Below are 26,404 nucleotides of genomic sequence, written 5' to 3'. Positions count from 1 at the left end.
GGTATTGGAAACAACAAGTCCGAGTACTGAACTGAACTCTAATATTTAGGCCAAACTCGTAACCGACTTTCCTGACTACACACTTGTTTACGACTACGTACTTAATACGAAGCATTTAGTAGGTGTGCCAAATTCAAGAGTAAATCGATTGACTCCATACCTATATCAGGACATCAGTCCTGGCGGATTATAGGACATAAGAGTCTGAACAAGTTAATTATGCATGGCATTTGCATGACAAAGTGTGGTATGTCATCATTAATGCCAAATTTCTGTGAAAACATTATGTTTATAATGACACTTCAGGGCTCCATCCGTACCCCAAAAGGAAAAGACGGAACCCTTATAAGATCACTTTGTTGTCCGTCCTTCCGTCCGTCAGTCTGTGTGTCCGTCCGTCCGTCCATCTATCTGTCTGTCAATACCCTTTATCTCGGGAACGCGTGGAGGTATCGAATTGAAATTAAAACCATATGGTTAGGTCTATAGTCCCTTCAAGATAGATAGATAGATAGAATACTCTTTATTGGCACACCTCAGTAAAAATATACAAGAAAAATAAACCATTGATCAAGCTGTGAAAAAATCAATCAATCGATCGCCATCTACTACTTTGATATTTAACTAATGCATATCAGTGAAAGAATAAGGATCAAAGTCAAATGGCGTTCTAAAAGTTTTAATCAGGTGTCGCAAGATGGCAGTAAATTTACTGCGGTTACATCATTGACAATCCACCTCTATTTTAAATTCTCTTTGGTATTTACAATTTCGTCGTTATACGAGGATTCACTTTATTTTAATTTATTTATTGGAGAAATATTACTAAGAATTAACAGTTCTGACATTAGACATGAGTTCCACATTATTACATTTCCCATTTAAAACTTTGCTACTAAAAGATACAAAAAAGGTTTGTATTTAATAAATACTCAATTTATGTTTGATATGTCTGAGCCATTGAACTAGATAACAAAACATTATGTAACAAAAAACTGGATTTCATAATGGATTTGTCTTGTAAGTGGGTGTGCTATATGCCCGTGTTTCATGAAATCATCACATTATGTGAGGCTTCCTATACGATATATTCCGAAGAGTATTTTTTATTGCCATTTGAAGGGTTTCATGTCTCCATTCTGATGTGAATATTATGATAATATATTTTTTTCACATTTAGTATAAAACTGGTATTTATATGATCCCATTTATAAAAGCCCATTGAAGAGTTAGTTATACCGCTTCAAAATTAGATAGCAAACGAATACATGAATAAGTAAATATTTCGGCCCGATTCGAAGAATGAGATACGATAACGATAAGTTCTGGTTTAGATAAGTTCTCACTTAGATATCGTTTGTATGTCGTATAATTGATAGAAGCAGCTCGATTCGGGCAATCAATGTCATTTTAACGTTAGAAATATCGTAGATAGATCTTATTGGGATCACAGCGGAATCAAAATAAACGTCAATTTTGACATGTCGTTTAGTTATCGATCTTTTAAAGATCTTTCCAAGATCTTAAACGTGTCTTAATCATTCTTCGAATCGGGCCGTTTCAGTCACCTTGGCATGAAAAGTGCGTGGAGATGGAGGCGTTTTCACTTATCAGATTTTTTAACACAATTACGAGTATTGCGATCCCCTTATAGGCGTACCAATATAGCCGTGCGAAACATATTCACTGAAATCAGCATCAGATTAAATTAACATCATGCAAGTAATTACAATCTGAATACGCTTACATACTAGTCGATTCGAACATACACTGACATCAGTTCTAACTGGTATCAGTGTACGTTCAAATTGGCCGGAGTGATTAGTTAGACAGCCTACGGCGTAGTACTTCGTAGCCAAGCTCAGCTAAATATATTTTTATGTCATGTGTCTGCCTACAGCAAGTCTAATGTTAAACGCTTTTAACCCAGACGTTTGCTATCCCACCAAAGTCGTACTTAATAAACACTCTTCTAAGAAAATAGGGGAATTCAGTCCATAGCCGGAGAATTCTAGAGTGACTACTATAGTTATCGCCCACTACATAGTAATTAGCTACTCCTAACAAATCACAAAGAAACAAGCCAATAGCGTCTTACTTTTAAGAGTGGCCAATTACTGTGTCAATCTCTCTTGGCTACCGTCCCGATCATTAGTAGACTTTATCTCGTTGCAGTAAGATTTTCGATTGGTTAGTTTACTATGACAATGATGGCATAGCGCTTACGAATGTGTTTGTTGCAGACATGTCCCGAAGCTGCATTGTGGTTGTGGCGGCATGCGCGTTGGCCGCGCTCTGCAGGTTGCCCGGCTCTACCGCACAGGCGCTCGCTCCTCAGTATGACTGTAAGTACAGTACATAAAGATTCATATGTCATAAATATGTCGGTGGAAGTAAGAACAGGCAGATCATGAAATTTCTATTATAGACATATTGTGAAACGTGAAAATCATTGTCTTGTTCTCTGAGTCGATGAACGACTGGACAGTTTGACGAACGTAACGAACTTATCCAACCTATCTATTGGTTCAATGTGACTACCGTCAAAATATTACACAGGAGCATTACGATCTGCCTAATATACATATACATATTCCGTATTTTGTTTTGAATATCGACACCTAGTACCCATAGCTTTACTTAGTTTGGGGCGAGGTCGCTCTGTGTATTGTTCTCAAATTGTTATCTATCAATCAATCAATCAATCAATCAATCAATCAATCAATCAATATCATTTATTTGCAAGAATACCTAATTATAGTTACAGGATGTTCTTGTAGAATATTGTACAGTATTCTATCGTAATTAAACGATGCGCAAATTTTGTTGTACAATAATTGTGTTAGACTGAAACACAATGTGTTAGACTGAAAATGACTATACTATTAAATTTAATTAAATTGCATGCAATAACAATTACAATGAATAGATTAGACTATAAAAATTGCATAGCACATATCATTACATTAATTGGACTAATATCAATACAAAACATAACATTACATTAGTTGATTATCATTCTATAACACTGGTTCATTATCATTACATTACATAAGATTTATATTGGATTATTAATAATAATGTTAATTATTTGCATGATTGTGCTCAATAAATTCCTTGACACTATAGAAACAGTGTTCTAATAGAAAGCTTGTCATTTTCTTCCTAAATTGAGTTGTTTTTAGACATCTTAAATTAACAGGCACACTGTTGTATAGTAGGATACACATATTATAGGCGTTATTTTTGTATATAGCCTTGTAGCATCTTGGCTGATATATTAGATTTTGATATTGAGATCTCTGAGTTCCTGAGAAGAACTCAGATCTCATTTTAAATATATCTGGGCGATCCTTTACAAATAGACACGCTTTTAAAATATACATGCATGGTAATGACAGTATTTTTAATGTTTTAAATGACTCCATTATTTTACATATATAATAAGGGAGTAACTACACTAAGCACCCCAACTTAAGCACCCACTATATCATACTTGTCGTATAGGAAAGTCGGTAGAGGTACATATTTATGTGTGGGGACAGACTAAACAATTCAATAAATAAAAACATCTGTAAAATTGTTGGTAACTACATATAAGTATAATGAAAGAGGAATATACTATACATCGAGCGATAACTACCTCTAACATGGCAGTCACTCATGAAATAAAACTATTTAACTGAATCGCATAAATGTATTTAGAATGGGATAGGAAGCGCTGGTGGCCTAGCGGTAAGAGCGTGTGCAGGTCACGGGTTCAAATCCCGGCTCGTACCAATGCAATGGTTTTTCTGAACTATGTACCTTATACATCTCCAAACTTAATGTATTAACCGTGGTGACTATACGTCTCTGTCATATTGTATAATATACTTGACTTGGTACATACTAGTTATGTACAGAATGTAGCATTAGTTTATGAGACTGCTAGTTTAACAGTCCAGACGCGGTTTATTTATTTAGTATAAATTTTATTTTGACACTTGGAGAGACTTTACACCTCCAAATTTTATTAGTATTAGTACTCTGACATTGGGGACCTTTTACATCTCCAGATTTAATGTGTTTTTTTTAACCATAGAGACTATACATCTCTATTGTATTGTAGTAATTATTTATTTTAAGATTATTATAATGTAATGTTTACCCAGGTATTGGCTGTTGTATTTATAAAATGTTGTTATGTATTTTTCATGTCACTATATGATGTTACTATAAATGTTGTATTGACTTGTAAAAGAGCCCTTGAGGCCTACTTGCAGAATAATTTTTTTTATTAGTATTAGTACTCTGACATTGGGGACCTTTTACATCTCCAGATTTAATGTGTTTTTTTTAACCATAGAGACTATACATCTCTATTGTATTGTAGTAATTATTTATTTTAAGATTATTATAATGTAATGTTTACCCAGGTATTGGCTGTTGTATTTATAAAATGTTGTTATGTATTTTTCATGTCACTATATGATGTTACTATAAATGTTGTATTGACTTGTAAAAGAGCCCTTGAGGCCTACTTCCAGAATAAATTTTTGAATTTTGAATTTTGTACGGAATATCATATGATATTTTAACCAGTCGCTTTTCGGTGAAGGACAACATCGTGAGGAAACTGGACTAATCCCAATAAGGCCTATTTTACTATCTGGGTTGGTTAGATGGCTGTCACTTTCGTAAAAACTAGTGATTAGTTGCCAAGCGGACCCCAGGCTCCTATGAGCCGGGGCAAAATACCGGGGCAACGTGAGGAAGATGATGATGATAATGAATTTATAATAAGTTAGGTACGTAATCATTTTCGAAATCTAAGTCTTTCATTAGCCTTAATCTGCAAACTATGTTATAAACTACTTACGATACGTAAACATTAATTGTTGTTACGCAAGTTCTAAGGGTTCTTTCACAAGTTTAACTTTTGTGTTAAGTGTAACCTACATTTTAATAGTATTAGGATTGCACGAATATGTATATTTGTATTGAATCCTCCATGTAACTTTGTATTTGTAGACATTTTAAAAGCATAAGTAGATAGGTAAATACGTATTTTCTAATACCCACCAAGCACGGTATCATGTTTATTAATATTTTCATAATATTCACCTTATAAGAACACTTAAGTGTAAAGTTTCATCCTTTGGAAAAGTAAGTAATCTTTAATAATTCATGACGTTATTTATTCGGAAACATAAATTATCTACTTTGATCATAATATATATTTTACAAAGCATCAGTTTCGCTCAAGGCGTGCTTAACCGACTTTCAAAAATACGAGTCCTGCAATTTATATTGTATGACTTTGGTTTCTACATAACGCATTCGTTAAGGGGCTCCCCGCGGTTTTCATCGATTTTTGACAAGTTTTGAGTCGTTACTCCTACATTTGCGCTACAAATGAAATTATAAGACAAACGGCAGTCGGTTCTTCAATCCTTTATCTCCATTTTGGTCTGCCAGATTTTGAAAGAAATGAGTACTATTTTAATAATGATTTTCTTAAACATTGTCTAAAGAAACACTTTTTTCGTTACTCGATTACTGTGAAGGATCTTACATATTCGAAATATACATACTTGGGTTCCTCTTTGACGTCTCTAAAAACTGGTTAGAGATTTTAATTTTAAACGAATTAACACAAAAGTTTTGGCCAGAAAACCAGTTTTTTGTTCTAAAATTGTTTAACTTTGTTGCCAAATATCTCGAACACAAAGAACTTTGAAGTAAATATGGGATACTATAGGTATAGGTAGCCGTTGCTGTTAATATGATAAGCTACAAAAAACATTAGAAACTAAAGGATTCAGATCGAAGATCATTGGATAAATCGATTTTTGTGTTATAACTAGGTATTGATAGGAGTAGGTTTTTGTACATATTTAATTTAGTACGATTAGGTATAGCGCAGGTGTTTCATAAACCTTAACTTGAATAAAGTGCCCAGGAAAATGTCCCCATCTAGGCAAAGTGTTCATCACAGCTATTTAGCGTGTAATTTGGGTTAGCGTCACTTTACGCGAAAACAAACAAGTAGGCACTTCTTGTCGCTATATAATAAAAAATAACTTAGTAAGTTTTAACATTACTCGAGGGATTTTGGCTCACTAATACAACTGAACTTGATATTACATAACTTTACTCGTATATAACTCGAATTTATGAATGGGAGATTTGAATTTATTAGTACAAGTGCCAGAAAAATATGACAGTAAAGGTAAAACTAAATTAAATATTCTTTATTGCTCCAATAACAATACATTTTACATGTAAAATAACAATTTGGAAAAAAAATATAACTAGGTAACAACAGGCGGCCTTATCGCTATAAAGTTATCTCTAAGCGATCAATAGATAATACAAAATGGAGACTAGAATAGATAGTAAACGCCCCTATGATGGGGCTGGCACCAGTAATGTGATGGTTTAGAAAAATCCTGTTAAACAAGTATTTACCATCAGTTTCTAAACGCTGGCAACATTTTACCTTAAACAAGAGCCAAAGAGCTGTCTAAGTTTAATTTTTGATTGATTTTTGTTAGTTTAAAAATTAATGTCATACATCCCACGATTTGAGCAAAAAACCATTGTTTTAATTTGAAACTAATTGCAGTAGCTTTCATTAAATACATAGAAAACATAAAGGACGAATACCTAGGACATTCAACTTTTAACGCATTAAGCGGTAGAAAGTTTACAGGTGTCGGTGAAATATCAAAAATAAATTAAATGATTGGCGCCGTTAACATAGGTACATTTAAGTTGAAGATACTATTTGTGTGTGAGAGGACGCCCAGGATCGCGCAGAGGTAAGCGAGTAGGAAAGCGGACCCTGGCAAAGGGATAACGCTAGGTAGGAGAAAAAGATACTATTTGTGTACCTGCCTATATATTGTATTGTATTTATTGTATACATGTACAGTACAAACCTTATACCTTAAACCTTTGAGCGCTTTTCGTTTACATATCCGACCCTGAATAGCTAGACTAGAGTCTGTAAAGTTCGAAGACTGCCCTAAACGTCACAAAGCCACAAGGTTTACGTAGATGTAACCAAAACCACGTGACACGCTATGTCAATCTTTAAATTGGTTAAGAATCACGTATCTCATCATAATCGGCATCTTCGTACTTATGCCGTCTGTGACGCGATAGATAAGTTCCAGTGCTAACATACATACATATACATATACATAGTAGTTACTTACGTACTAAAATAGTGAAAATAATGATTTTGTTAGTTAAATATATAATGTACATGAGACAATAAGTTTTTGCTGCATCTATCCACACATTCTCACGCATAACAGCCGTAACAGCAATTGAAAAACCGGTTTGAATTTTAAATATGTTGTGCGAGTAAACGAATGTTGTTAGTTGGGATTGTCAGTTATATTTGCCTAATTAAGAGAATTAAAAATGAGTTTAGTATATATAAATGAAATGTTATTATGCAGCTTTATATAAGATATTTTGTTAAGTATATTTTAAACTCAGCCACCGCGCAAAGTTTTGAATATGAAATTGTAATTCTTGAATTAAATTATCCACTCGGTTGCCGTTATAAGCGCTTGTTGAATAAACGGTATAGAAAACTCTAGTAGGAATTTCATTGCTATTGTTATTTAAGCATTTCAGACTAGTCTACATTTGGCTTCTTGGAACAGTAATTTCACGAAGACAGAAGTATTTTATTACATACGAATATAAGTAGAACGTATGTAAACAAAAAGAAATATGGTCAGTTTTTGTTATCGGTATCTAAAAGAAACAGTCAACCTGCTAGTCTAAGAGCTATCCGGTTGCGCTCTAAGAAAAATAAACATTAAATTACTTGACAGTCCCTGGAAGCTTTATAATTGAGAGATAGCATATCTGTTTCCGTCAAATTATCACCAGTCTAGTGCTTTATTTGACTATTGTTTCCGGCGACAGTGGCGACACCTGGCGGCGCCATTTTTACACCAGGTAAAATATGTCTGTTAAACGGTTTATTTAACATTTTTGATGTTGATTCTTTAACATCAACTCTTGAAAAGGCAGGAGGAGTTCGAAAAACGAGTTATCTAGTTAGTTAACGAGATTCAATGAATTAAATAGTATAAAAATAATTTCTTGAATAATTGTCCAGCATTAATATCCGCGACGATAATAATAATTCATATTAATTTTTAAAAAAAAACACCTGTTTTGGATACTTTTTTTTGCTTCCTTCCGGAACCGGAAATTGGTGGAATTAAAATTATACTTACTTACTACTTACTCCGTTGGCTCAGCGACCCAAAATGAGACTTGGCCTCCGACACAAGATAGCGCCACTTTTCTCGGTCCTCTGCGACCTCTCGCCATTGTCGACTCGAAGCTCGCGCAGATCCACCTCCACCATGTCGCTCCAGCGATACCTAGGGCGTCCGATAGGACGTCCTTCTGCTAGGCGACCCAGGTACGCTCTTTTTACGTTCCAATCTTCGTCCATTCTCTCAAGGTGGCTCAACCAACGGAGTCTGTGGGCTTTTCTTTCTCCCATGATGTTAGGTTCAGCCACTAGGCCTTCAATCTCACGGTTCTTAAGGACTGTCCAGCTTCCATCTCTCGCTCGCTCTCGCTCGGCGGGCGCTCTGTTCGTAGTCGCTTTCCTCTATAAGCGGGAAAATACTAGAATCTGCTACGCGTGTAGTGCTACGAAAACGTTAGCAGTGAATGCGTTAAAATTGCATTTAAAACCCGTATACAAAAAATTTGATTGACTTGGAGTTATTTGCAAAAATATCGTACCTACTGCTCTCGGGCTATGCCTGTTCTATTCTTGTTGCTTTGTTAATTAGCTTTATTTATATTTGTATTTTTAACGGATAAAAACGTTGATTTTTAGTGGCGCTAGTGTTCTTGTTATTGGTTCCATAAGACATGACTACGAAAGGCACTACAACATCGATCTCAAAATCTTTCCGTTTATTAACCGTGCTCTTCTTTCTTAATTTTATTTTTATTTTTTCATGTTTTAGGAGGTGTTCGAAGTTTGTTGGGATTTTGGGTTTTGATGACCTTGTGTATATCATGTGCTATGCTTATAATGAAGCTTGACTGGAATTGAGACACATTCGTGCCGTGTTGGGTCCATGAGATAGATGCTCAACATGCTTCGCCGGCACTTCATCCCAAAAGCGTTTATTTTCGTCAACATAAGTATGATTTCATTCCTGGGCACAAATACAAGCTTTGTAGTACTGGTATTTTGGTACCTAATTAAACATCGCTTTAAATTGCTGTAGTAGCGTTGTGTTTACAGTTGCTATGGGAATATCACGATTACCCACGCGTGCACGTGTCTCCTGAGCGGTTAATATAATTTGTAATATCCTGTATAAAGTTCAATTTAATACAGCGAAGGTATGCGTCACTGGCTAATTACTATCAATAAACAGCCGTTAAAGTAAATCTCTTAGTAGTATGATGACATATAAAACATCCCATACTTACTTCGGAAGAACTCATTTTACGTTTAAAACTCGAGATCATCTCTCATATCCCATGGTCCACTTCGCACAAGTATAACTTGCGAATTAATAAAGTATTATGTCACTTTTAAATTCTTTAGGAAAGCCATAGTAATTTTAAGATTTAATCACTGTCTGAAATTTCAGCAATTAATCCAAAACGTAACAAACGTATTTAGCTAAAACAATGGTTTAATTTGCATATTCTATTATGAATCAAAGACAGTTAATGCCCCAAGGAACGTTTTATTAATCGTGTCATTGTTCCTAACGAATAATAGCTGAAGATCTATAAAGCCAATCATCACCTCGGATAAAGTTTTAACAATGGTAGTAGATTAAAAGAAAGTTTTGTAACGAACTTATTACTAGTAATTATAAGTTGAGAATTGCGTAATGTGTGTAAATACCATCATATCTTGGCGCTTAGGTATATGTTTCGCCATTATTGGCCAAATATCCGTGATGCATAAAACTGATATCTTTCCTTACTACAGAAAAACAAAATAGTACCAACGTCAGTATCTTTCAAAGTACGAATATGTAAGCAAAACTCCAGCAGGATACATTAAACAATTTCATAGCCACGGACAAACCCAGTTGAGTCGCTGGGTTTATAACACAATGCAGGATGCATTCTTGGTGTAAAAACGTGCGATGATTAGTATTGGCTAAATAGGTTAAAGAGAACTATGAGCCACGAGGCATGTAAATGAAAAAAGCATTTGGGATTTAACATTAATGGTTGTGATTTTAATGATTTAAATTCCTATCAGACAGACTTAACTGCCTACAAGTTAACAACATAATAAATACAGTACTTGCTAAGTTGGTACATTAGCGCTCTTAGTAATAAATACATACCTCTTCCTTCTTCGAGTCGTTTCTGGTGTAAGGGCTGTTTATGGTTTATGGTAATTCAGTGAGGAACTGCCGCAAGCATCAAAGGCATCCTTTGCGCTGGGAATGGCAAGGAATTGTTTTGTACTAATTGCAAAAAATATTTACTAAAAAAATATTATCATAACACGTGTTATTTGTTTTGCGAAGTTTTGTTGCTTTTGGAATTAATATCGTTTGGCATTAGGTAATGTAACTAGTTAAAAATGTTAAAATCAAATCGAAACCAATTAACACAAGCGAGACGTGAAGTTAAATTGTAGTTTCTAAATAATTCCAAGTTGAACAGACGTAGGTAAGTTGACGCAAGGGTAGTGAGTACAAATTGCAGCAGAAATGTTTGTAATTAATGATGTTCACAGACGCAACACTCGGAAACTTTGACTGCCTTTGCGTGTTCTTGCAAATAGCTAGCATTGTTGCAATCGTGTCAGAGACCAAGGTGCTTCCGTGAGAACTAACGGCCCGATTCGACCTTTAAAATTCGTCAAATATTAGGTCTAGATACGATATTGTTTGGATATGTCAGTGTCAAAAGTGACGTTTTTGTTGAAGAAAAGTAACTTTTCACACTGACATATCCGATACATATCGTATCCAGACCTAATATTGGATGTATCTTAAAGTTCGAATCGGACCGTTAGACTATCTTAGATATCTTAGCAGTTTGCACTTGTGGAAGTGTGGATAAAATAACAACTATCTTTAGTTGATAAGACTATTAATTAGGTATTTTATTTTACTAAATTTAAAGTGATGTAAGTAGACATTTAAATTACCTATCTTTATTGATGTGATATGTGACCACGCAACGCCCAAAAACGCACGCCATGCTTCAGTTAAATATGATCTGGTGATATCACCGTCAAACAAATAGGTAGGTAGCAAAAGTTGAATTATGGAAAACGGATGAATTTGTTTTGTAATATCGGGTCTCACAATTTATTTCGTTTACAAGGTATCGAAAGCAATGTTTTTGTGTTTCTTTGTACGAGGAAGACATTTGTGTTTTATTTCAACCGCTCTTGTATTTGACATACGATCTTCCAAGCCTAAATAACGATGTAACATGAGGTCGCCTTTGTAAACAAAGTTCATTATTTCGGATTGAAGGCCCTGCACGGCTCACTGCCTGCCTTCATCGCACCCATACATACCTACTAAGATCCATAACAACACTGAACCTTCAACGGCGAAGCTGTCCATTAACTATTATTACATATAATCCTTAAACAAAAATAACAGGTTTTAAATCATAAGTATTGATCCAAGATCCAAAGTAGGCATTCATTGGAATACCGGAATATTTGGAACTAACTAGAATAAGAATAATATGTTCTTTATTGTGCACTACATAATGAAAAGAGAATACAGAAATAGGAGATCTTATCGCCCAAAAGCGAACTAGCTATGTTAAGCCTTAATAATTATTTCGCTTAAGAAAGAAAAACCATATTTACGTTTTAATACGTGATAATATAATTGGGTCAAAATTATTTTCGTTGTCTTGTTTCTGTCCACTCCTTCACACTTATCTTCTATCAAATAAATAAAAAACTCGAGTGATATTGTATGTCTTTCTAGCTGTAGATTATATTTTACATGAGAAAAATTAAAAACTAAAAATCATCTCGTCCAAAAAGCTCCACTCCGTCACATTTTTTGCGTACAAATAACCAGGCAACGAAAATAATTTTGACCCATTTAACTGAATAAACTGCTCAACTCCAGTAACTTGGGTGGACTGGAAACTTGCTAGGTATCCTAGAATAAACATATTCGATGACATTGCTATAAAGAACTGTAGGTAACCTATCTAATATTGATTCAGCCTTTGTTGCCAATGTTACCGTAACAATAATTATGAAAACGATTCGAAACATCAATTTAGTATGTTTTTTTTTCTTTGATACGTGATGCAAAAATTGTAAATAGTTTTTCATCACACTTGCTCGAAAAATATCTTATTTCATGCAAGTGTACTGAAGGACAAAGGCCTATATTGTTCTCGCGGGAGTTATGGATTGATAAAAAAAACTTTATTTTGATATTCATTTAAACGAATTAACTAGGTATAAATGAATTTCACTTTTAAAATATTAACGTTTGTAACTTAGTATTTTTGTTAATGTTTAGAAATATTTAATTTGATTAATTTAATAGCTGTTTGAAATATTATTAAATTTTCAATTGTGGCTGTCAAAGAATGACACTATGGCTGACGAATGTTAGAATTGTCACCATATTTAAGAATTATTTCACTTAAAATTTAGTTTTTTCTTCGCAAGTGTGATGAAAAACATTGTAAGAATATTGTTATTCGAGTCTTTATTTCACTCCAGGCTGCTGGTGTCGTGAATATATAGACTCTCGTGCAATATTTCACTTAGCCACTTGTTGCACAATGTACCGTGTTTGTTTATAAAATTTTGTTGTTTATACATACATTTGAGACTATGTTGTTTCAGTAAATAAATAGTTAGTTCATGTACTTAAGAGTATGATCGCAAGGATGAAGTTTTAACAAGCGCACATAGTTGACTGAACTTTTGTTTCGTTCCCCAAAGCCCTTCCCCAATAAAACTTACAAGATCAGTTACTTTACTCCATCTACCTATTGTTTAATAAGGAAACTTAATATGTAATGATGTATTTGGATGCTTTAACTAATAATCACTTTGACTAATTACAAATCTTTGGTACCTACCTACCTTTTTTTAATGTCTTCTTCTTCCTTGCGTTGTCCTGGCATTTTGCCACGGCTCATGGGTGCCTGGGGTCCGCTTGACAACTAATCCCCAGCCTAACCTTTTTGAATGTGTGGGATGTAATTATGTTTGTATTAGGCTGGCTTTTCTTTGGTATTAGGTACCGAGTGACATTATCAGAATTAAGAGAAATACCTTTCTGATGCACTGAAATTACAAAGAGTGTTCGATATTAATTTGTTTATAGGTATTTTGTTTTTATTATAAAGGTATTGTGGCCTCGAAATCAGCCTTATAAGAAGAGAACAGTGTCGAAATATTTTTACAGTACATATGGTGCTACTTTACCGCTCTAGTGCGGTAACTAGCACTTTACGTGCGTATGTCGAAAATTTAAAGGGCCATATTTACTGTAAAATGTTGTACAATTCACGCGCGAAAAGGTAATTTGCAACTCGTGTCCATTTAAAATACTCCCTTCGGTCGTGTTTTAATTTATCGCTATTCGTTGCGAATTTCCTACTTTTTGCACTTGTATTGTAATGTTATTTGACACATTTCCCCAAAAGGAAATTGATAACCATAAAACGTTAATTCATTTACTATTACAAAAGAAAACATACTAGAACTTTGGCAATACATGTCCCCGTTTCATTCAAACGAAGTGGTCGCATACATCTCTCTGAAGGGTGACGAATATCGTCGCTCGGGGTCCGACAGTTAACCCCTATATGTTACACACAATGAATTATTATGTAGGCTCATGACGATCTGCATAACCAATATATCCTGTTTGAATAGATCGAGTAAAGGGTTCATGTAAGCAGTGGAAAATTGGACAGTTATGTAGATTTCATAACTCATCAGAGATCATTTAAGTATGCCGTAACATAACAATTTGATTATTTTACTATCTAGCTATGCCCAATACTTCGTTTACGCAGCGCCGGACGCGAACCCCTATGAGCGGATTCTCGCACTACTATGCAATCTCGCATAGCAGTGATGAATGCACATGCACACTCTTAATTGTTACACGATTTTTATTATGAATGCTTCGAATGAAAAAAATCCTACGGCCCGATTGGAAGAATTATTAATTACACGTTTAAGATCTTGGAAAGATCTTTAAAAGATCGATAACTAAACGACATGGCCAAATTTACGTTTATTTCGATTCCGCTGTGATCCCAATAAGATCTATCTACGATATGTCTAACGTCAAAGTGACATTGTTTGCCCGGATCGAGCTGCTTATGTCAATTATACGACATACAAACGATATCTAAATGAGAACTTGAACTTATCGTTATCGTATCTAATTCTTCGAATCAAGCCGCTAGGCGTCGTGAGTTGTGACGTGCCGAAAACACAAAAGTTTTTGACATGCGCTGTCAAAGTAGCCATGAAAGTAACTTTCAAACAAGGTTTTTTGGTAGGTCGCTTTTACCAATGTTGGCGTGCGCGTTGTATTTATGGATATGACAAATGGCAGTCAAAAGGTAAAGCACCAAAACTTTACACCTACCTAGTTATTGTGTTTTGGCTCGTTGGGTTAATTCCAATGAGGACCGTGTAGAGAAAAGTTTCTTATCTTTTTTTTTCAGGATAAAATGATTGTTGCCAGCCGACTTAAACATAAGATGTATGGCTTATAAAAAAAAAGATTAAAAAAAAGCATGATAGTTGCCTGTGAATAAGCTGTTAATATGCGGTCCGTTTGGTGTTAGTAAAATATAGCTGATTACTCTAGCTTAAGGAATAAAAAGAAACCCGGCGCCTTGCGTGAGTCTACTGTCATATATTTGAGAAACTGACACATTTTCCTGTGTGATGAACCCTACTGAGAATACTGGAAAACAGCGACCCAATTCACTGAGTCTGATCTTTTTTGACATATAAATAGAATAACATTATAAGTTTAAGGTTATTTGCTAGGAGCGTTCGATGTAGGAGGATTTATATTTATTTGACGATTTGTCGGTAAAATATTTATGTATTCAACAGTCTAGAAATGCTTATGGATATTTTTCTGCCCTATTCCGATTATTAACAATAACTACCAACATATAACTATTAGGTACACGATTTTAATTACCTTCGTAAAATGCAAGATAACAGTTTATTTTGCCTCAACGTCTGGAATATACATTTTCTCCAATATTCTCGGAAATGTTCACCTTATCGTAGCAAAAATAGTACGGGAAGTTCTTCGTTATGGTCAAACTCAAATTAAAAAAATTCAAACCATTATTGTCGTGTTTTAGCAGACGAGAAGTTATTACTGTATTGTTTTTTACTTTTTTAAACATGTATCCACTAAGAAAAACGCAAATAGCCAATTGATATAGCCGTGGGCTGCCTCTACGCGACCCGTTCAGCATCATTTCAAGCTATAGGATAGAGTTGTGTAAGACCGTTGTGTATGATCGTGCGAATACTGCTTAATAAAATCAAAGACTATATAACTTTTATATTTTTTTAAGGATTTCATGCGTGTAAATACAGCTTATATTGCACAATTATATTGAATGAGCGAATATGAATGGTACTAAATGGCAGAATAGTTGTGCTTTTAACTTTTAAAAAATTATTAATGAGGGAAATTGTGACATTTTTAATGTGAAGGTTCGATTTGAGTGCTGGTTGATGCATAAATTATGATTATTTTGCCTTATTTCCTCGCATGTTTGGAGTGAAGCACTAAATCGAAACTCATCCACGAATTGCCCTTTCCCGGCCTCTGCAATAATGTACTATTAAATGCTCAACCTGGATAAAAAGTTATAGAATATGGGTTTACTTTCACACTGCCTTATTTGTTAACCACCTATTTACTCCGGCAATAGATGAGTTATTCATATGCTACAGTTATGTAATATTTTGTCGCCAGCATCAGCAGCAGCGGAAAGTGCGAGCGGCTGGGAGGCACTAGGTGGTCTCTACGCACTGCTGGCGCAACACGACGCGCTGGGCGGGCACGCGCTCGCGCGCAAGTCCGTACGCTCGCCCTCGCGCCGTCTGCGCTTTGGCCGACGCTCGGACCCTGACATGCCGCCTCAAGCACCAGTGAGTAGTAGTACTACTCTACACCACTAGCTAAGAGGCGAGGTAGTCTCTACGCACTGCTGGCGCAACACAACGCGCTCGTCTGCACTTCGGCCGATGCATGGACCATGATATGCCCCCGCAAGCATCAGTGTGTAGCGTTGGCTGGACCACTAGCTGGGAGGTGATAGGTCGGCTTTACGCACTGCTGGCGCAACATGATGCATTTGGCGGGTACGCACTCGCGCGCAACGTCTGCGCTACGGCTGATTCTCTAACCCCGACAAGCACGTGTGAGTAACGTTACATCTTTCTGTCGGTAGTGGCGTTCAGGCTCTATGCCGCACTATCTGCTGGGTTGAGCTGGGCTGGGCCCTGCCCACACGATCATCCGCGTCCGCGATCGTGATTTCTGTGTACTCATCTTGACGTAGGTACACAACAGGGTTCTTAGGTGTATTTGAGACTCGCTTATAATCTTATGACTTAACATAATTTGTCACAACCAAATAATGAATAATAAATCATAGTTTTACTAGTTGCTTGTAAAAAAAAATTACATTATTAACATAAATGATTGATTTGCTTATTTTGCTGAGAAAAATATCCTGCATGGACGCAGGAAATATAATAATTAACTTATATGATAATTGAACCTTTCTAAGCCATCTTAGTCCTCGTCATCATGCAGGGTTTTATCATACATAATTGAATGTTACTTATTATGCGTAGAAGGATATATTTTTCGATAGATTATTACTAACCAACTTGGGCATGGACATGTCGGTGATGTGAAATTATTATATATCTATTACATAGTTACCAACCAATTTTAATACTTTATTTGCGATGTATTAGCTTGTTGCGCTGTATATTAGATTTTTATAAGATTAGAAGAATAGTTCAACTACCAAAAACAGTGAACTATCCATTACCAGATTTTGGGCCGGCATCCAGTAGGCATGTATCTGTAGACATGCTGTAGACTTTGGGCAATACACGACAGATTGGAGAAAATTAAGTGAAATAACTGCCCACACACAAACAGTGGTGGCAAAACTAGGGCTCCGTTTTCTTAATTGTATTTCCTAATTCATAATAGTTTATTTGCAAAAAAAAGAGTTACAAAAGTTGGTACATTATATTTGTAAGAAAGTCCATCCTCTTAGCTTTCCATGCACAACATGCAAATCTTACAAACTAGCCTAAATATAAATATTTTATTAAATAGTTTTTTTAATTAACTTTTATAGTTATAATGACATAATTTAATAAATTATTTACAATACCTTCAAATCAGAATTAAAAATTAAAATAAAATATAGGGGTGCATAAACATATAAAATTTAATTGAAATATAATGTCAAATATAAATAATAATTAATTAATGATCAGAGACAATAATGACATTTTTTATTAGATTTACTTTAATTTATGTTGTCTAAAAGAAACGTCCCTACATTATAATACTGTTTTTTCCGTAACAGTTCTGCTGTTTCGGCGTGTCTTTACCTATTGAGCGCTGCAACTAATGAATATTGCAAATTTAACAACAAATTGTACTCACATTATCAACTTTACATACGCGTAAATAACCACTTTACACTTCTTTAACAAAAAATTGACGCTCGCCTGACAAAGTTTGAGATTGGATTGGAATAATATTCATAAATAAACTCCATGCAATGAGAACTTCATGGTGCATAGCCAACGTTCCAATCGATTACGCTCCGTAACGAACGTAACGCAACAGCTGTCACTGTCGCAATAATATGAAAGAGTGATAGAGAGAGAGATGACTACGCTACGCTACAAAGTGTTAAATATTGGCACGTTGGCTAAGCACCGGTAGCGATTACAAGGCACATGAATTTATTATAGTCGCTTCTACTAGAACAAAATAACTCTCAGTTATGCGCATAGCAATTCGTTGTATTCAGGGAAGTAGTAAAACATACGAATATATTGCATTATTTTCATTAATATTTATGATAATATAGAATAGAATAGCTTTTTCTCTGTCTATGCCTATATGTTTATATATTATGTTGGTGATACCTACTGAGTATAGTTAATCAAGGTCAACGGGAATTGCTAGTAGTCAGAATAAAACTAAAATAAGTGGTTTAGGTAACTAATACCATATAACAATAGAAATATTTAATAGAAAAATGTAAATTCCACTGTACGTTGTGAATTTAATTTATGCCACCTGACAAGTTTTCTTGAGACTTCCAAAAACTTTACGACTATTAATGAATTGCTTAGATATACCCAAAATTGTAGATAACTTAAGGGAATTTAGCTAAAATTAAACCAAGATATTGTTCAAATAACTAGTTTCCAAGTGACAGCTATTTTACAACCAGGATAAAGGACACAACTTGTCTCATTCACACAGAAGTTTCAAAGACCTATATATCTATTGTATCAAACTTGATACCTCAACGAAAGTAGACGACTAAAAGTTTACAATTGCAGAAATCCAAGGCACTTTGACGGGATTTTTAATTAAAGTTGTACCTTAATTTCGGGGTATGTGTCCGCCAGCAGCGGTATTGTAACCGCAACCCACGAAAAGCATTAAGAATTTTGCAACTGCTATTGTTCGTACTCGCCAGTGGTTGAATTCTGTTTGTTTAGATTAAGACCTTAAAAAACTTACATTCAATCTAATTAACAGTGAGTTACGCTTAAATATATTTTACGCTAGAAGAAGCGGGTGCGTGTAAAGTAATATCATTCCAATCTAATATCATTACGTACATTTTTTCGTAATTCACCCCCAAAGCGTTATGCCGTTCCGCTAAAGCTGCCTGAAAGCGATTCAATTTTGCTACCAACTTATAAACAAGACCCTCGTACTGCTGAATGGATTTACCCAACATCCTATCTGACGGATTTTTATAATAATGCGATTGTGGGCAGATTTATACGGGATTTTCTGCATTGAAATTCGTTTGATGTCGAATCTGTATGCTTATTATAAATTCAACGCAAACAAATTGGTATAATTGCGAGAAATTGTGTTGAAAGCAATCCATTAGGAGATAAGTAAGTAATTAGTAAATGACAAAGCACTGAAGGAAATGTGAAGTGGTAATGGAAACGAACAGCATATTAACATTCTATTGACTTGCTCGTCTCACTGGGCGTCTCGGTAACTAATAATACTTGTGAATTACTCGTACTTACATAGAGTAAACTGATTTTAGCTGAAGTGTACTTTCTGAAACGCCAACGATGACTTTATTCGTCAGATAAGTAGCAATTAGCTTATTCAGGACTTTGCCTGGACATTGTGAAAGAGGCCCTTAATGTGTTTAAAAGTTTTAGGTTGGTTTTAGGTAGTACCTAATATTTGTTTTTGTTTACCTTGTAAGTAAGTGCTTTGGTTTTACTGTAAACTTATATTTGATAACAAATAAAAATTGGAATTGAAAGTGATAGTAATTGATTTAAAAGCATTACTTGCGGTCTTTCATGCTCGGTACGCCATAACCGCAAGCTGCGTCTGGTAATATTATTTCATAGGTTCGGCATACCTAAGCCTCTATGATTTGGGTTGCTTGATTGTCGAACTTTGTCAATTTAAGGGTAGAGGTCAAAATTCAGGCTGCCACAATATTTAGAACAAAGGGTCAATTCTCGCGTAAGATAATATAGGGGTATAATTAAATTCGCATGCTAAAACTATGCGTAAGCGAGACGAATAAATTGGTTGTAGCTGAATGCATGTCCAGAAGTAGAATAAACTATTTATGTAACGACATCATCATTGTCGATTTCCTTAAATTGAATATGATAAGAGGCACAATTAGTATATTATATTTAGTTTAAGTTGTACTGAACGACACTTAACGCATTCAGAACTACCCACGACACATTGTCGTGTCGTCTCTGTAAGGCATCTTTACACATCGGGAAACTCACGTTATCACATAATACGACATAGCGTTACGAGCGTTGAATAGCAGTGAATCTGTTACTAAAGCATTAATTTTAAACGTCCGGGATTATCAATTCTCTACTTTTATGGATTACTTATCTATTTCACAAATTTAACTTATTTTCTGCTGTTTTATTTTATTTCTAACATTATAGCAGTGTTATAACCAAAAGATATGTATGTTACACATAGTGCCTATATACATATATATTATATTTAGAAACAGCTGGGTTTACTTCAAACACAAAGAGGTTAATTATATTAATTAGTATCAACCAATAATCAATTGAACTAGCATTGGACATGTCAATTACATTGGTTAATTATTTGATAGATAATGTGTGTGTTTCTCTCTCGTTGAAATATCGACCTGCGTATCATTTTGTAAAGATATTTAGTTATATGAGAAAGTTATTTCTAGTAAGAAAATGTATTACACCATTCTCAATGGTACCAGAGGCATATATGTACCTATACACCAAGCGATTTGTAGCAGCTGGGTGAGATCAAAAGGCTGCTCCCTCTTCTCTATATCCTCACACCGGTGCATTTGTGAGTGACCGACAGATTGATATCTCTATATATATATTGATATACCGGGTGTTTCCTGTAACAGGAGCAATAAATTAAACTGTAGGCTGTACTCCTCAAACTCACCAACATTTGTTCAGCAACTTTTAAAATAACTTGTGTTTTGATTTTTATTACACTTTAAAGTTTATTCTAAGATGCAATGTATTGCGATTTTTTTATGTTTAAAGCATGACAAGCAACGTCAAACACACTGATGTCAGCGTACATTGAAAATAATATTTAATTTGTATGAAAAAGATAAAATCTAAAGATTTCGCAATTTTTAAAAGTTTGTTAATCAAAAGTTATGTCGTTTGAGGAGTACAATATATGGTTTAATTATTTGCTCGTGTTACAGGAAACACCCGGTATAAGGAATAATTTGCGTACATATTATCTGATATGGCGGTAATGACTTCCAAATCGACCATTTCACAACTAGATTCACTTCGGCGGTATGTACCAGGACAACATAAAGATAAAGATATTTTATAATCAAGTCAACGTTTGTTATAGCTGGACGAGATGGAGGAGCTGCTGTCCCTGCGCGAGATCCGCACGCCGGTACGCCTGCGCTTCGGCCGCCGCTCCGAGGAGCACGCCGTGCCACATATCTTCCCACAAGAGGTATTCCATATTCTCGAAATTGATTCCAAAAAATAGTATCGTAAAACATAAGTAAAGAGTGTTAACAGTATTCGGCAGTTTACTGCTGTAGCAGCCATACTCGCACCTGACCAAAAACTTACGTTACTCGTGTTTCACAGAATATTGCAAAATACTGGAGACCGATCCTGTTTTAACAAATTGATACGAGTAAGTATGGTTTTGATCTTATTTTGACATGACCTTGTTCAGCGTGCCCCGCTGTAGTAATCAGAGTAAGCCGCTAACGCTGAGTGGTCCTCATCAAATGCAAGCAGAAGTCTCCTAATAAGCCATATCGCTCGCAGTATTTGGTGCGCATGATTACTTGATGACATCCCTCAAGGTCGTATCGAAATAAGTTCAAACTATTAAAACACAAATATCCTCCTTATTATTCTGGTTTCACTGGCTATAATTGTTATATTCATTTTCTAATTATGTGTCACAAGTAAACGTTTGAAAAACGTTTTTCGCTACGCTCGGGTGCTTGGACATCTTCTCTTAAGTACATAAAGATATATTATTATCTTGACGTGACGTCTCATTACATGCGACACAAGGCTTTGGGTTTCAATATTAGCACTAAAACTCAACACTGCCCTCTTGTAAAACAAATAACTATTTTTTTTTTTTAAGTAATGAAGCACAACCATACCAACCATGAAAAATAAACGCATGTAATGAGACGTCACGTCAAGATAATATCTTTATGTACTTAAATATCCTTGTTTTATTTTCTTTGTTGTTCAAAATCCACGTGGATCAATGTCCCGTATCTCCGATACAGGTCTCGTAAAATGTTGATGTGGCGTAAAACTCGCTACGAGCCCTCTAACAAGCCACTAGCGACACTTTTACGATAACTCACTAGTTTTATTGCAAATCATTTCCATTTCACTTTCTAAGTTTGATTAGAATACTAATGCTACAAGAATCATAATCAAACTTTAGGTAATAATAACTGTTCTTCTGTTAAAAGTATACACACAAACTGATAGGTATGTAATTTTAATAAAAAGTTCAAATATAGAGCAGAGTTATCCTCCTCGTACCTATGGGTGAGTATTACGTTTGTGAACTAGCTACGATTCTTAGGAATACGGATACTATTTGAACACTTTGGATGAAAGATGCGTTGTGAATTTTGCTCTGGTCATTGAATAAAGAAGTTGTTTTTTAGTAACCCCCAAAACTTAATATTCTACTGTGACCATCATCATCATATCAGCCAAAACACGTCCACTGTTGGACGGTCTCTCCAAGAGACCTTATCCAGATCGTCGGATCCTCTGGGTATTTTCTTGCTGCGTTTTCCGGTTTGCGGTACGTTGACGAGCTCAGGCCTAATTTTTTTTTTGTCATTTAATTAGTATTTTATACAATCGTTAAATAATGGACAGCTTTTCGGTCGAGTACCGCGTTAAGGCCACGAAGTTTGCTGAGTGGCTTTATTCGGCACGAGATTGAAAAGCTTGATTTTATCACTACTGTATACAATATTTTTTCTACGATATAATACAAATAATAATATAAACTAATAAAATCATATAGGTAAACAAATCAAAAGTATACAGCTATTTAATATATAAACGCGAGCAGCCGCGATACCTTCATACTCGTTCGCGTCCCGGCCGCCAGGGCCCGGCGGGTTGGTCAACGACACCTTCTCGTAACTCATGAGGCCCTGGTACTTGCTCCTTGCTAAATTCAATTTTTAGACAGTTTTTTTCTCGATTTTGGCCACCGTAGCCTATGCAGACTAACAAGCAATGGTAAACGGTTTTCGTAGTCTATGGATGTTGCTATATTAAGGGTATCACATGTGCGTTTATGATTTATGAAGCAATTGTTTCTACTACAACCTAAAAATAAAATATTTGAGCTATCATTTTGTTTCGTCCTCTTGACCACGGCGAGCTGTGATCTCATGATAGTTGACTAAACCGTTTCGAAATGAAAATTATAGTTGAGTTGGGAGCCCATACATGAAAAGTACCCAATTACAGTTTGGTATACGAAATCTTAATTCAACCATTACAGTCAACGAGTAGATTTTTTTTAAATTACTTTAAACACAAGTAAAGTGTATTACACCAAAGCACTTATGTGGTGGTGTCCATATTAAAATGAAAATAGCAATTACATCAATGAAAAACAATAATAACAATAAAAGGTACTATAAACTACAAAATTTATAAATGAGATCAGAGATATAATTAATAACTATGATGATTCATAAGAGGTGGTACCAAAACTCCATGATAGAATTAGTAAAAAATCTCCCGCTTGCTCTTATTTATGAACCAACCCGCAACTAGTGAATGTTATTTTTGCAGAGAAATTAATTTATGTTCCCTCTGCATGCTTGATTGTGTAATGCTTAACTATCTTCGCAAAAAAAAAGGTAGACACCGCGGAGAATAGCATTAGAAACATTTTCAAATTGATTTATGTAAGGCGAATACAATATGAGGACGTTATTTCGACGGAATTATATTCTCAGTTCCATTTGAAATATAACATTACAAGACAATAATCAGGACGTACTAAGCTGAAATATATTTTTCATTTCTCATGCTTTGAAAGAGGATTATTGTTGTTTTAAAAAGTGTGCAGAAAGTGATATGTTTCTGCACTTTGTAGGATTTTTTTCATTTGTTTACAAGCAATTGAAAATTTATTTTAAATAGATTTGTTGTACAATATCTATTCTCCCCATTCTATAAATAACGATACTTTTACCTAAATTACCATTTAAAAATACCCTCAAGAAATGCTATAAAAATTATACTTAGTCATGTTAAAAAAAAACATGTATTTTACTTTCCTCGTATTGTACCTCGTATAGAGTGTTTAACTCGGATAAAAGGCATCATTTCATCCCTTGGTTAACAATCTACTAAACAACACTCAGAAATAATGTTGTTTCCCAATTTTAAAAGGACTAGTCAAGTCAAATTACGCTTATATTTTTTTGTTTTTATATTTTCAAGAAAACATTACCAATTAAATAAACAATGTTTATATGTTACTTTATGATTTTTGTACGCGATTTGTAAATTTTGGTCAGAAAATACTTCTTAAATTGCAGACTAAATAAATTTAGAAGGTCATGAATCGTTGCTAACTTAAGGTTCCATACTAAGGTGTACCCCTACTTTAGTTTAATGCTCTTAGATGTTGTTTTACTTAATTTCACGTCGCATCTGTTCTCCCGACATAAAAGAAGTTACAAAACAAGAACAGTAACTAACAAAAAGCATTAGCTGCATTAATGTGCATCCACTCCACAGTGTGTGCAAATTTTGTAGCGCAACACTATGCAACATTAGGTAACTTACCTAGTTACTAGTTACTTCCTATTGCACAATGTTGCTCCATAAAATTTAAGTGCGGTGAAGATACACCAGTTTAGCTCTCAAAAACAACATGAAACTGTGTGCTTACCTGTTTGAAGTGTGTTGCATATTCATACATAGACTTAGTACCAGTGCTAATTATACTGTCCTATTACAGGAGCAGGATCGCTCGGCGCGCGCTCCCTCCATGCGCCTACGATTCGGCCGCCGATCTGACAACAACATGTTTTTACTGCCCTTCGAAGTATGTACTAAATCAAGTATTTTTTTTTTGTGTTTTTAGGGTCCCGTACCCAAATAGTCAAACGAGACCCTATTACTGAGACTTCGCTGTCCGTCTGTATCTAATATATAAAAATAAAACAATAATAAATCTCGCTCACGCTTACGCTCAGTGAGAGTGAGAGAAGAATACGAACCTACTGGGCCTTAAATCTTAAAACTTAATGGTGCCCAAGACAGCGACCTCTAAGAGTCGTAATAGCAGTAGGTGACAAATTTTCCTACGTATAAAGCTAAAATGGAAAAAATCGTAAAGATAAGATATACGCGAGGTACGTGGTGTTGTATTGTGGTTGTTCATTTTGAATATTTACTATTTATCCATATGTCTCTGATGTTATAATATTAATAAATTTACTAGTTACAAAATCTAGCTACACTACACTACATCGGTTCTTTAGTCCGCTAGTTTTGCCATATATGTAATACTTAGAAAACTGGAGAATAACAATTTAAACAACCCAAAATTATAAATTACAACCCACACTGAAATTTATCAAGTAACTTCAAGTCCTAAAAGTATTTCAAAGCGTAGTAAACAGGAAAGTTTCGTATTTAAGTGCTTAGTAAGTTTCAAATTCATTTCCGCAATTAAATTACTATGTATAAAGATGGTCAAGTGAAGAATATAGCAGTAGGCAAAGAACATTATAATTCTTCATTTTGGGATAATAACAAAGACCATGCCTCCTATTGTAATAAGTACATTAGTAGCCAGAAAATTCTTGCACAATATTATCTTCTCAGAAGTTAATATATTGAAGTCGCTATTTTGATTGAATTAGATTTATGCCTAATGTTATGGTAATTATATCTAGTCGTAGTTTTAGAATATAAAGGATCGGTCACACCGCTGCTCAAAAGACATTCACGAATAGTTTAAGCAGCTAAATAGGGATATATTAAGTCATTTGATCGCTGCAACTTGTTGAAAATCCATTATATTGAGTTACGAGTATTTCAGACCAATTCGAACGTACACGACATCATTACACCTATCATTAGATAGGCGTACACAGAAAAAAAATAGTTCGTCTTCCAAGTAAATACTCTTGTGTCAAGATATTTTGTGTTTCCTATATAAGGAAACAATAAAATTCTTGCGTCAAGATATATAATGTTTCATAGTTTGTTTAAGCTAAAAAAATCAATACTTTATCCGAGCTATTAAAAAATGTTTTTTTTAAAAGCTCGATATTTTCACAAAGAGCGTTTGCGTTTTAATTTATGTATTGTATTCTTAGTGCAATAATTAAATAACTTGTGCCAAGAAACTTTGTGTCTTGGGGTTAGATACTCATAATTAAATAGTGGATTATATTTCTCCATAAAAACAAGAAAAAGCATTGGTTCAAGAGTGGGTTACTCAGTGTAAAATATGATATTATTTATATCTAGAGATTATTTTTTTTGCAAGGCAAGATGATAACTAACATGATTCAA

At 34.7% G+C, this 26,404-nt stretch overlaps 1 protein-coding gene across 1 annotated transcript in view; it reads left to right on the top strand.

The window, feature by feature from the left end:
• LOC133520427 (short neuropeptide F) overlaps positions 1-26,404 on the top strand; it is a 108,998-nt gene that overhangs the window by 80,602 nt on the left and 1,992 nt on the right. Inside the window, exons 3-6 of the mRNA XM_061854826.1 lie at positions 2,244-2,345; positions 15,996-16,171; positions 21,189-21,299; positions 24,837-24,923. Of these exons, the coding sequence (XP_061710810.1) occupies positions 2,244-2,345; positions 15,996-16,171; positions 21,189-21,299; positions 24,837-24,923 (476 nt within the window). The remainder of the gene's footprint in view (positions 1-2,243; positions 2,346-15,995; positions 16,172-21,188; positions 21,300-24,836; positions 24,924-26,404) is intronic.

This window comes from Cydia pomonella, chromosome 8, assembly GCF_033807575.1.
Source record: "Cydia pomonella isolate Wapato2018A chromosome 8, ilCydPomo1, whole genome shotgun sequence".
In the NCBI taxonomy this organism is placed as follows: domain Eukaryota; kingdom Metazoa; phylum Arthropoda; class Insecta; order Lepidoptera; family Tortricidae; genus Cydia; species Cydia pomonella.
The sequence above is the reverse complement of the archived record's forward strand: the minus strand, read 5'-3'. Positions and strand labels throughout refer to the sequence as shown.